Source organism: Heterodontus francisci, chromosome 5 (assembly GCF_036365525.1).
Source record: "Heterodontus francisci isolate sHetFra1 chromosome 5, sHetFra1.hap1, whole genome shotgun sequence".
Classification (NCBI taxonomy): Eukaryota; Metazoa; Chordata; class Chondrichthyes; order Heterodontiformes; family Heterodontidae; genus Heterodontus; species Heterodontus francisci.
Window position 1 is genome coordinate 49,584,215 of NC_090375.1, and position 13,248 is coordinate 49,597,462.

Here is a 13,248-nt window from a genome sequence, read left to right on the forward strand (position 1 = left end):
ATTACTGCTCACCATCTGTTTCTCTTCTGCAAAGTGTCACATGGGTGTGTTTTCTATAAACAAGCACTAGAACACATTGTGATCAATTTCAGAAACACGGCTGTCAGCAGAATAACGTTATGCTTAAACAGACCTACAAAAGAGGGGAGAAGGCAATGCTTTGTGGATGAACAATTGATTCTTTGATCGATTCCCCAGACATGGCCATCATTAGCAGTTATTGCTCAACTCCACTTTTCCAAGAAGCTGGTGATGGACCAATCTGAATGCTACAGACCACCAACATGAGGTGAGCAGGTACAGGGCAAAGATGCTTGGGTAAATTAGGATAGTTGTGGAACAACACACAAAGTACAAATCAATTAAAAAGCAGAGAATGGATATTACAAACACACAACAGGTGTAAAACTACAGACATGAAAGAAAATCAAGGAAGCGGTAGGCCAGTCAGACTATCAAGCCCACTATCTGGAATTCATGGATAATTTGTGGACTTGCCATCCAAACTTCACCAAAAAGAAAACAAATCTGTGTTACATATTCTTGCTCTCAATTCCATTTAACATATAAGGATAGCAGGATCATTTTGAGGCTTCTGGAGGTCGTCGTTCCTGGCCCAGGCAAGGGTCCCTCAGGGTTACAAGCCATAGCCAACAGTGCAGAACCAGCAAGTTTTTGGTGGTGATGGCAGAAGAGCTAGAATCTCAAGGGACAACAGCTGTTTACAAGTGGAGGATCCTTCAAGAAGAGGACTTGTGCTTCCTTTAAAGCACACGAGGAAGGCAATGGGAAATCACCTCCTGTACTTTTTCCTAAGACACATTGCTCATTTCTCATGTAAGTTTAAAAAAGGAAGGCTCTTATGAGCAAATGAACAGGAAAGCGCAAGACTGTGAGGTGTGGAGAAACGAGCAGAGGACCTGTCTTTGGGCAGATCACCACTACATATCACAATGGCACAAAAAAATTAAAACCAATCACATTCTAAAAAATCATGCCAATTCTATTGGGAAAACAGTTTTCAGCCACTATGACCATCCTCAGTCTATGCATTAGTAGATTTTTATGGCTATATGTTATGAATAATGATGAGTGCATACAGGTCCCTGCTTCCTGAGAAATAAAGGCCTGAAAAACATGAACTTTATCTATCAAGTTAATGTAAATTTAGCAAGACCCCTGATAGTCACATAAATAGGGTACGTTAGAATGCAAGATTTATTTAGTACTTTCCTTTGCAATTTTCCGAGTAACACCACAGGCAATGCACTAATTTAATGAGATATTCAGAAATAGATATTGTTGGTATGTGATTATACAAAAGACTGAAGCGCAGCAGGAAACATTCAACAATATTCTTTTTTGCTGTTTTTCTCCCCTTCTTTCCTGAAGGTGATTTATTCAGTATTATACACATGTAATAAAATAATCTGATGAAAGGACACTGACCTGAAAAGTTAACTCTGCTTCTCTCTCCACAGGTGCTGCCAGACGTGCTGAGTATTTCCAGCATTTCTTGTTTTTATTTCAGATTTCCAGGATCTGCAGTATTTTGCTTTTATTTTAGTGATTTCAGTGACAGTTCCACAGGCATTCACTCAGAGGATGGTGAATCTATGGAATTCTCTACCCCAGAGGGCTATGGAGGCTCAGTGAGTACGTTCAAGACAGATCAACAGATTTCTAGATATTAAAGCTATCAAGGAATATGGGGATAGTGCAAGAAAATGGCATTGAGATAGATCAGTCATGATATAGTTGAATGGCTAAGCAGGCTCAAGGGGCCAAATGGCCTACTCCTGCACCCATTTCCTACATTCCTAACCACCCTCCAGTGCATTATCCAAGCAACGGTTCTTCACATGAATCTGGATGATAGGAGTGTTGGCAGGCTTGACCATCTCTACCAAGGATGATTCTATTCTCAGCAGGCATTTATTTCCGCACACTTTCATCAGAGTTAACTAACTAATTACTGGCAGACATAATGCCACTTACCCTGCACCCCCCTCACCAGGACCACTGTGCTAAGGTCAAATGAACTAAAAATAGTTATCAGCAATCCAATTCAAATATATTAGGAATTTAAAGGACTAAGTTATGCTATTAATACTTAATTTAAAGGTCTATGTTTGGCGACTTGGAGAAAGTCTGTTGAACCAGAAAATAAAAAAGTGCCATCAGAAAATTTAAAAAGAGAGTTAAATATTGAGAATTTTGATGCTAATTAGAGCATTTTGGGAAAAAGATTCCTAAAATAAACACTGATTTTAAACACATAATTGCTGTAAGTTCCATGGTAAAGGTTCTGAGCTCCTGTACCTGAGCAAACTGAATTAGATTTAAACTAGTCTTGCAGGGCAGTGGGACCCAAAGTAGTAGTCTCTCGGATGAGATAATTCGGGCAAATGTAGAGGTTAAAGCAAGCAATTCCAGTAGGCAGGCCGGGCAGGGAGCATGGTAGGTCTGATAAACTAAAACCGCATTGACTTTAATGCAAGAAACCTTACAGGTAAGGCAGATGAGCTCAGAGCATGGATCGGTACATGGGATTGTGATATTATAGCTATTACAGAAACGTGGTTGAGGGATGGGCAGGACTGGCAGCTCAATGTTCCGGGGTACCGATCCTTCCGGCGTGACAGAGGTGGAGGTAAGAGAGGAGGGGGAGTGGCACTATTGATTAGGGAGGACATCACGGCAGTACTTAGAGAGAATATCCCAGGGGGAATGTTCAGCGAGGCCATATGGCTAGAACTTAGAAATACGAAAGGGGTGATCACTTTGATGGGATTATACTACAGGCCCCCCAATAGTCTGAGGGAAGTGGAGGAGCATATATGAAGGGAAATCACAGATAGGTGTAGGAATTACAGGGTTGTAACAGTAGGTGATTTTAACTTCCCTAATATTGACTGGGACTGCCTTAGTGCTAAGGGATCAGATGGGGAAGAATTTAAGTGTGTCCAAGATAGTTTTCTGAAGCAGTATGTGGATGGCTCGACTAGAGAAGGGGCTACACTCGACATTCTCTTAGGAAATGAGGATGGACAGGTGGTTGATGTGTCAGTGGGGGAGCACTTTGGGGCCAGTGACCATAACTCTATTAGCTTCAAGATAGCTATGAAAAAGGATAGGACTGGTCCTCAGGTTGAAGTCCTAAATTGGGGGAAGGCTAATTTCGATGGCATCAGACAGGAACTCTCAAAAGTTGAATGAGAGAGGCTGTTTACAGGTAAAGGGACGTCTGGAAAGTGGGAGGCTTTTAAAAGTCAGATAGGAAGAGTTCAGGGCCAGCATGTTCCTGTTAGATGGAAGGGCAAGGCTGGCAAGTTTAGGGAACCTTGGTTGACGAGGGATATTGAGGGTCGGGTCAGGACAAAGAAGGAGGCATGTGTCAGGTATAGACAGCTAGGATCGAGCGAGTCCCTCGAGGAGTATAGGGGAGGTAGGACTACACTTAAGAAGGAAATTAGGAGGGCAAAAAGGGGCCATGAGATTTCTCTGGCAGATAAGATAAAGGAGAATCCTAAAAGATTCTATAAGTATATTAAGAGTAAAAAGGTAGCCAGGGAGAGAGTAGGTCCCCTTAAGGATCAGCGTGGCAATCTATATGTGGAGCCACAGGAAATGGGCGAGGTCTTAAATGAATATTTCTCATCTGTATTTAAGGTGGAGAAGGTCACGGAAGCTAGTGAGTTCAAGGGAGGGAACAGCGATCTCCTGGAGCATATCAACATTACAAAGGAGGCGGTGTTGGAGCTATTGAAGCACATTAAGGTGGATAAATCCCCAGGGCCTGACCAGGTGTATCCTAGGATGCTATGGGAAGCAAGGGAGGAGATTGCTGGGGCCCTGGCAGAGTTTTCTGTATTATTGTTAGCCACGGGTGACGTACCGGAAGACTGGAGGACAGCTAATGTTGTGCCTTTATTTAAGAAGGGCAGCAGGGATAAGCCAGGGAACTACAGGCCGGTGAGCCTTACATCAGTGGTGGGAAAGTTATTGGAAAGGATTCTGAGAGACAGGATTTATATGCATCTGGAAAGGCATGGTCTGATTAGGGATAGTCAGCATGGCTTTGTGCGTGGGAAATCATGTCTCACGAATTTGATTGAGTTTTTCGAGGAGGTGACCAAGAGGATTGATGAGGGAAGGGCGACAGACGTTGTCTACATGGACATTAGCAAGGCCTTTGACAAGGTCCTGCATGTAGGCTGGTCCAGAAGGTACGAACACATGGGATCCAGGGCGAGCTAGCAAATTGGATACAAAATTGGCTTCGTGATAGGAGGCAGAGGGTGGTAGTGGAGGGTTGTTTTTCTGATTGGAGGCCAGTGACCAGTGGTGTGCCGCAGGGTACGGTGCTGGGCCCTCTGTTGTTTGTCATGTATATTAATGACTTGGATGTGAATGGAAGGGGCATGATTAGTAAGTTTGCAGATGACACTAAAATTGGTGGTATAGTGGACAGTGAAGAAGGTTGTCTAAGGTTACAACAGGATATAGATCAACTGGGAAAATGGGCAAGGGAGTGGCAAATGGAATTTAATGCAGATAAGTGTGAAGTGATGCATTTTGGGAAGTTAAACCAGGGCAGGACATATATAGTGAATGGCAGGGCCCTGGGGAGTGTTCCTGAGCAGAGACACCTTGGGGTGCAAGTACATATTTCTTTGAAAGTGGCAACACAGGTAGACAGGGTGGTGAAGGCAGCGTATGGCATGCTTGCCTTCATCGACCGAGGCACTGAGTACAAGAGTTGGGACGTCATGTTACAGTTGTACATAACGTTGGTTAGACCGCAGTTGGAGTACTGTGTGCAGTTCTGGTCGCCGCACTACAGGAAAGATGTGATTAAGCTAGAGAGGGTGCAGAATGTTGCCTGGTTTGGAGGGCTTGAGTTATAAAGAGAGATTGGTTAGGCTGGGTCTGTTTTCCCTGGAGCGAAGGTGGTTGAGAGGGGACATGATAGAGGTATATAAAATTATGAGAGGCATAGATAGGGTAGATAGCCAGAGTCTGTTTCCCATGGTAGGGGTGACTAAAACTAGAGGGAGTAGATTTAAGGTGAGAGGGAGGAGGTTTAAAGGGGATCAAAGGGGTAAATGTTTCACACAAAGAATAGTGGGCATCTGGAATGAGCTGCCTGAGGAGGTGGTGGAGGCAGGATCAGTAATGACATTTAAGAGGCATCTGGACAGGTACTTGAATGAGCAAGACATAGAGGGATATGGAATTAATGCAGGCAGGTGGGATTAGTATATATAGGCATTATGGTTGGCATGGATGCGGTGGGCCGAAAGGCCTGTTTCTATGCTGTACAACTCTATGACATTAGGTACTACATTTTGTTCTTTTATCGTCTAGTTTCCTTACAGATTTATAGAATCACCTGCTATAACCTTCTGCAACAAAACCAGAGACTCGATAGTGCATGGTACCAAAACTCACTCTGTTTAAACCTCAGGGGGAAAACAGTCTAAATAGAAGAGTTGTAGGACCAATATGAAAAACCTGAGATTTGGGAAAGAAGACCATGAATACAGGATTGCTCCTAGCTAGTGTATGCATGTCATGTGTCATGCTAGGCCCCCAGCTGCCAAGAATGAGGCACATTAATTTTGTCATGAACAGTGATTTTAAACTGTTACTGGAGTGAAGAAAGGATTTGTTAAACAGATCAACCATGACTGGAAGACATTCGCATATTAACAGTGACTGGAAGGACAAAAGACCATTCCATAAAACATCCAACCCACAATGGATCTTGATCATCAGGTATTGTGTGTAAGAGGAGCATTCCAGAGACTGCGATGGTGATACAATACAAGACGTGGTCAGACCAGTTAGTCACATGACTAACCTGCTTGGCAACCTGGGGTTTTCTGAATTGTACAAACAGTTTCAACTCAAAGACTGTTTGCTCCCATCTCATAAGCCTGTGAATCCACTGAAGAGACATGAACCCCAAGAGAGAAATGTCTCCTACAGCGAATAAGGTTTAAGAAGAATACTGTGACCCAACGAAAAGCAAGATCTACCTACAATCAAGGATTCTACAGTGAGCTTGAAGAACCGTAACAAAAACTCTTCAGATATTGCCTCAAACTTTTCCACTTTATTTCTTCTGCTCTGTCCTGTCTCTATCTGCATGTGTGTATCGCGTATGCATGCTATCGCGGGCACGTCGTGTATCCGTAGGCGTCAACCGAATTTAGAGTTTAAGTTTAATAAATTTCAACTTTTCTTCTTTAAACCTAAGAAAGCCTGTTTGTGCTGGTTTCTTTGCCTTATAATTGGAAAGCGATGAACAATGATTCACCGGGGGGAGCTAAAAAGTGTGTTTAAAATTAAACCGTTACGGTAAGACATAGTGAACAGTGAGAGGGACCCCCTAGACACTTTTCTCACCTGATTGTAACACATCAAAAACTTGACTGTATGCACTCTGCACCTCAAGCATAAAGGAACAATTTGTTCTTGGTTGTGATAAAAAGGTCCATTATTGGATAATTCAATTTTTTGAGGACGACCATAGACAAAGCTATTAACCATTGTCCAGAAACTGAGGCACAGGCGATTGTTCTGTACTTTTATTTGGCAGTCTCAGAATTGCACCTTTTTGCAACAGTACTCAATCTGCAAACCATAACTGGGTCAATGACTTTGTACTTCACTGATTATTAATCTTGATCAGTATAAGGTTGTTGAAACAAAGATGAACTAACATCTATTGCATATTTGAAAAGGTAGGTGATCACAATATTACATTTCAAAATCCATTCAGAACTCCTATTACAACTTGATCCTCTCGATAACTACACTATAAAAGTGTCAATATTTACCTGCAATGTTAAGCTTTGCTAATGCTAGGAACACCCAAGCACCTGATTTCAGGACAAACGTGGAAAAAAATCTTCCCAGTACAGGTAGGAATCTCTTAAAAAGAAAAGTGCCCCTTCAAAGCTGAAATACTCAACATCCACTGCTTGAAAAATGGTATTCGATGTATTTAAAAAAACTAAATGGAGCCTATTAAAATCAGGACCTCTATACTTTTTAACTTCTTCAAAGTTAGAAAAAGCAGGGACCCCTCAATCACTGAAAAAAAAAAATCAGATTCTCCCATTGAAGGACTGTTCCTACCCGGCTCAGCCGCAGGGGTAATTCACCCCAACCCAGTGTGAACTATTCACACCGGTCTCAGTTATTTTCCAAACCCATACAGTAATTCCACCACCAGTGAGGTGGTTTCCCCCCCACCCTAATGCACTGTACTCCCCTCCTTCCCCTAGCCCTTCCCCCAGTCATCTTCCTGCCCCCCTCCTCCTCCTCATTTTGGTTGTTATTCCCACCATCCAACCCTATTTGACTTGAATTAGATCTTGACTACCCATGCACAATGCCACAGGAAATTGACTGGTTGCATAAAAAAAAGAGAAAAATCAGATTGTTTTTAGACCTGTGCACCCCTTTTACATGCCTTACTACCCATTTGTTCTTCATCTTGCTAGAGAAGAGTTCATGGCAAGTTTCAAGGAATATGTTGGCTGTTATGGTCTCAATTCAAAAAGATTGCATCCCATGTTTCCATTACTGAAAGACTTATAGTATTCATCCACATCAGTGGAAAGAAATATTTAACACTACTATTCTGGCAAAAAGGTACAGAAATAGGGATTGCAAAAAAAATCACTGCAGCCGTGATTGGTTATTGCTCATGATGTGATAAGCCCCAGATGCTGAAGCAGAGTTTGCAGACAATAAAGGTAACAGGAGTGATTCCCAGTTACCATTGGGTGTCATGTTCCATTTGGTGCAGATGTTTGCTCAAGAATTGTCTAGGATCTTACTCCTGGAGAAGTGATGTTTTAGGGATGATTCTGCTGCGATTTTCCATGTTTTTCAGATTAAACTGATGACTATTAGCTTGCCCAGCTTTTTCTCCAGTGTGCCTTCACAAGTCATTCTGGTAATGGTTAGAGTCCACATTCAAATATGTCGTGATCACTGACTTCAAAAAGATCCCGGGAGTAGAGCATGGCTACCCAACCCGAACCCGACCAGGCCCGATGACATATGTCGGGGTCAGTTTGGGTCGGGTGGCTCTTCCAAATCCAGCATTTGGGTCGGGCCGGGCCGGGCCAGACAGAGTGACAGCCAGGAGGGCAAGGCAGGAAATATGCATTTGGACTCCGCACTAGTCTGCAGTGAGCAATTCCATCCAAAATAGAGTACAACCTCTTCAATAAAGTTGATTACATTCCAGTGGTCAAGTTGGGTCAGGCTGGGCGCGGGAAAAAGTCAAAGGACTCGGGTCAGATTTGGCTCGGTTGGGCTCGAGTTGGGTTTCATTTGCAGACCCAAGCAGGCCTTTACATGGGAGCACCTACACTGCAGGTATTTTGTATAACTGTCCCCGATAGCCATTTATTCATAAGATTTATAGTCAATATGGCTGCAAACTGGGCTCATTAAGGAAAGACTTGCATTTATATAGTGCCTTTCATGACCACAGGACATTCCCAAAGCCCTTAACAGCCAATTAAGTATTTTTGGAGTGTAGTCACTGTGATCTTCTAAAAATGACATTTTAAATACCATAAAAATACAAAACTTTTCAACAAAACTTGCTTTCATGTACTGGACATTTCTTATGTATTCCGGCCAAATTAATAAATGAACAGAGTTTTAGGATTTGCATTATTTTACAAGGTGCGTATTTTGTTGGAATCACACAATTACCGATTCCATTATAGTTCCTTGATTGAGTGTTAAATATGCCTGCTTTGCAAGTGAAATATCTGTTTCAAAAATGAAGTGATAAAAACTACAGGTATATTGAACGGTGGGGTGGGGGAGGGGAGGGGAGAGGACAGGACAGATGCCCCGTAGGGGGAGGGGGAGGGGGAGGGGGGAGAAAAGAGAGGAGGGGGAGGGGACGAATGACCTATAGAGTAGGGGGGGAAAAGAGACGGACGACCCATAGAGTGGGGGGGGGGGGGGAAAGAGGGGGGGGGGAAAGAGGGGGAGGGGACAGACGACCCGTAAAGGGGGGGGGGGGGGGAGGAGAAGAAAGAGAGGGGGAGGGGACGGACGACCCGTAGAGTGGGGGAGGGGGGAGGGAGATGGGGACGGACCTGTAGAATGGGGGAGGGAGGAGGGGAAGAGAGAGAGGAGGAGGAGGGGGAGGGGACGGACGACCCGTAGAGTGGGGGGGGGGGGGGGGGGAGAAAGAGGAGGGGGAGGGGACGGACGACCAGTAGAGAGGGGGGTGGGGAGGTGACGGACGACCTGGGAGGGGGTGGGGGGAGGGAAAGAGAGGAGGGGGAGGGAAAGAGAGGGGGAGGGGGAGGGGGAGGGGGGAAAGAGAGGAGGGGGAGGGGGAGGGGACGGACGACCCGTAGAGTGAGAGTGGGGGGAGGGGACGGACGACCCGTAGAGGACGGAGGAGGGGGAGGGGACGGACGACCCGTAGAGGACGGAGGAGGGGGGGTTTGCGCATTCGCGGGAGAGTCGTGTGGATGCGCGCGTGCACGGGTGAAGTGGGTAATCGGGCGCGCGCCGCTCGCCGGTCTTCCCGAAAGGAGCCGGTTTGATGGGATAAGAGAAATGATGGGAAGGAGTGGGGTACGGGCAAGAGCCTGGGGTACGGGCAAGCGCCTGGGTGGCCTCCACAAAGACCACACACACACGAGAGGCGCTGCGCCATCCGGCAGTTGGCGGGACTCCAAAAGAAAAATCCTACTCACCACTGGAGGAGGAGCCCGAGTCCTGAGGTAAACTCTCCTCCTGCGGGAAAAACACAAATATCAAACTTTAAAATAATTTTAAAAACTAAAATACAAGGGGAGGAAAAAATAATTCAATCACACTCATCTTTTTTCTTTCATTTAAACCTCTCACCTCCAATAAAGTTGAAATCACAGAACCGTTCATTATATTTGATGATTACGAAGCCGTTAATTTGATTTTAAATTGAAGACAAACTGTCGCCTCCACTCCTTCTCTCCCTCATAACCTGCCCAAGTGCCGAAAGGGACGCACTGCGCATGTTCCCGATTTAACCTCCCCCGCCCATCACTGTGCCCAGTGTCAGCGAATTGTGTTTTTCTTAAAAAAAAATTGTTATTCCTTAGTTTTTATCTTTAAAACAATTATTTGCTAATTATGCAGGATTTTTATATACAACACGAAATATTTATACTAATATAGACTTGTTATGCATGTAAATACAAATGAACCTTAACATAGTTATATAATATGCTTATGTTGTATGAGACTTGTTTTAGATATTCATTTTAACTATAAATATACTATAGAGATGAATTCTGTTTATACATAAGTCTCAATCAAAATTTTTATCATTTACTACCAATATATAAGTAAATAACACATGATATCAAGAGCAATATTAAATTTGAGCAATGTTAAAATGTCATCACTAGCCCTATAATTAAAGGCAAGCTGTTCAATATCAAGGAAGCTCCAAGTTATACAATTTGATTGCCACCACCAGCCCTTTATTACTGTCTACCATGATACTTATTTCTGGTTTGAAAACGAATCCATACTTACATATCACAGAATCACAGAATTGTTACAGCGCAGAAGGAGGCCATTCGACCCATCGTGGCTGCTATCTGAACGAGCAATTCACTTAATGACATTCCACCGCATTCTCCCCATAGCCCTGCACATTCTTCCTTTTCATATAACAGTCTGTTACAACCAGGTGAGAAAGAGGTCTAGGGGTTCCCTTTCAGCCTTCACCTGCTCTTACTGTAGCAGGGTTTTGTTTTAAACACACTGTGTTTTAGCTCGCCCTTAGTGAATCCTTGTTCCCCACAAAGAAATTAGCACACCTTGTTTTCTCAGGTTTAAAGAAGAAAAAGTGAAATTTTATTCAACTTAAACTCTAATTCAGTTAACGCCTACAGATACAAGCCACGCCCACCCTAGCATGCATACGCGATACACACATGCAAATAGAGACAGAAAAGAGCAGAAGAAAAATAAAGTAGAGAGGTTTGAGGCAATCTCTGAAGAGAGGTTTTTGTTACTGTGTTTCAAGCTCACTGTAGTCCTTGCTTGTAAGTAGATCTTGCTTTTCGTTGGGGCCAAGTATTCTTCTTAAACCTTGTTCACTGTAGGAGACTTTTCTCTCTTGGGGTTTATATGTCTTCAATGGATTCCGAAGCTGGTGAGAAAGATGAGAGCAGACGGGAGAGGCTGTAGCAAACCAGCCATGAGAGGTCTTTTCAGTTCAGGACCAAACAGCTTTCTGCCAATTCAAAACTCTGTGGCAAGTTCAAATTCAAAAAACTCAGGTTGCCCAGCCGGTTACTCATGTGATTAGGGGGTGTGACCACATCCGTTTGTGTATTCGGCCATCTTAGCAGTCAACCTGGACTGCGAGCTCCTCTACCCTCAACGTCTCGTAATCAAAATTCCATTGTGGATTAAATTGCAATAGCGACTGGATCCTTTGTTCCAACACTGTAACACTGCTAGTATGAAAAAAATTCGTTCCAGCCAGGGGCTTGGCAACGCCTTGTAATAGGCCTTCGTTTCTTCCCAGTAACCATTTTAAAATTTAATGTCCATGTGGCAAAATATATGTGCCTCATTCTTGGCAGGTGGGAGCCTGCATGACACAGTCTAATTCCCTTTTGAATGCTTCAATTGAACCTGCCTCCACCGCACTCTCAGGGAGCACATTCAAGACCTTAACCACTCGCTGCGTGAAAGATTTTTTCCTCATGTTACTTTTGCTTCTCGCACCCATTACTTTAAATCTGTGCCCTCTTGTTCTTGATCCTTTCGCGAGTGGGAACAGTTTCTCCCTATATACTCTGTCCAGACTCTTCATGATTTTGAATAGCTCTATCAAAACATCTCTCAGCCTTCTCTTCTCTCAGGAAAACAGTACCAACTTCTCCAGTCTGTCTTCATAACTGAAATTCTTCATCCCTGAAACCATTGTCCTGAATCTTTTCTGCACTGTCTCCAATGCCCTCACATCTTTCCGAAAGTGCGGCGCCCAGAACGGGACGCAGTACTCCAGCTGAAGCTGAGCTAGTGTCTTATATAAGTTCAACATAACTTGCTTGCTCTTGTACTCTATGCCCCGGATACAGTATAACAACTTAGGAACAAAGGAGCAAGAGTAGGCCATTCAGCCCATTGAGTCTCACGGCCATTCAGTATGATCATGGCTGATCATCCACTTCAATACCTTTTTCCACACTATCCTCATATCCCCTTATGTCAGAAATCTGTCAGTCTCTGCTTTAAACATACTCAATGACTGAGCTTCCACAGCCCTCTGGGGGAGAGAATTCCAAAGATTTACAACCCTCTGCGTCAAGAAATTTATCCTCATCTCTGTCCTAAGTGGCTTCCCCCTTATTTTGAGGTTGTGCCCCCTGGTTCTAGACTCCCCAGCCAGGGGAAACATCATAGCTGCATCTACCCTGTCTATCCCTTTAAGTATTTTGTAGGTTTCAATGAGATCACCTCTCATTCTTTGAAACTCTGGAGAATACAGGCCCAGTTTCCCCAATCTTTCTTCATAGGACAACCCCAGCATTCCAGGAACAAGCCTGGTGAACCTTCGTTGCACTGCCTTGTAAGATTTGATAAAAGAGGGGTGTTTTATACCCCTTCTAAAGTGGGAACCCACAAAGCTTATTATGAATCAACTTTATTGAGTTAAAGGTAAGGACAAGTTTGTTAAGTTCTCAGATGAACCATAGTCACAAACTCGGGCAGTAATTAACAGTTTAACACAGATCCTACCAGTATTAGAGACTGGACAGCAGAGAGCACAACTCTTTCTCTTGCAGCTTTGGGTCCTCAAGCTTTTGGCTGTCTCTCTCTCACAGTTTCTCTTGTCTCTCATTGTTGTTGTTGTTCTCTGCCATGCAGTAGCAAAGACAGGACTCATTTTAACCTGGCAGTTTTCCAGTTAACCTTCCCGTCTCCCAATCAGTGATTAGTCTTGTATTAAAGGATGCCTTTCTCAGCCAACCAAGGATCATTTTGTGATGGTTTCTAACCTTTCGGATTTATGCAAGCAGTACACAACAGGGGTCTTTGTGTTGACTACTTTTATCTCAATGCTTTTACTTTTCGAGGATGCCTTATCTCACTACAAGACAAATCTACGCAGAAGCTGTTTTCACGGTCTGTTCCCACGTTTTCACACTTTTGCTACAAGTAAGCATTTGAAAACTTGACAAT

At 43.7% G+C, this 13,248-nt stretch overlaps 1 protein-coding gene across 1 annotated transcript in view; it reads right to left on the reverse strand.

Annotated features, from left to right (window-relative positions):
* LOC137369830 (DNA topoisomerase 1-like) overlaps nucleotides 1-10,033 on the reverse strand; it is a 215,935-nt gene extending 205,902 nt beyond the window's left edge. Inside the window, exons 1-2 of the mRNA XM_068031408.1 lie at nucleotides 9,910-10,033; nucleotides 9,756-9,795 (exon numbers count right to left, since the gene is read on the reverse strand). Coding sequence (XP_067887509.1) covers nucleotides 9,756-9,795; nucleotides 9,910-9,942 — 73 coding nt within the window. The 5' untranslated portion in view covers nucleotides 9,943-10,033. The remainder of the gene's footprint in view (nucleotides 1-9,755; nucleotides 9,796-9,909) is intronic.
* Between the last annotated feature and the right edge of the window lie 3,215 nt (nucleotides 10,034-13,248).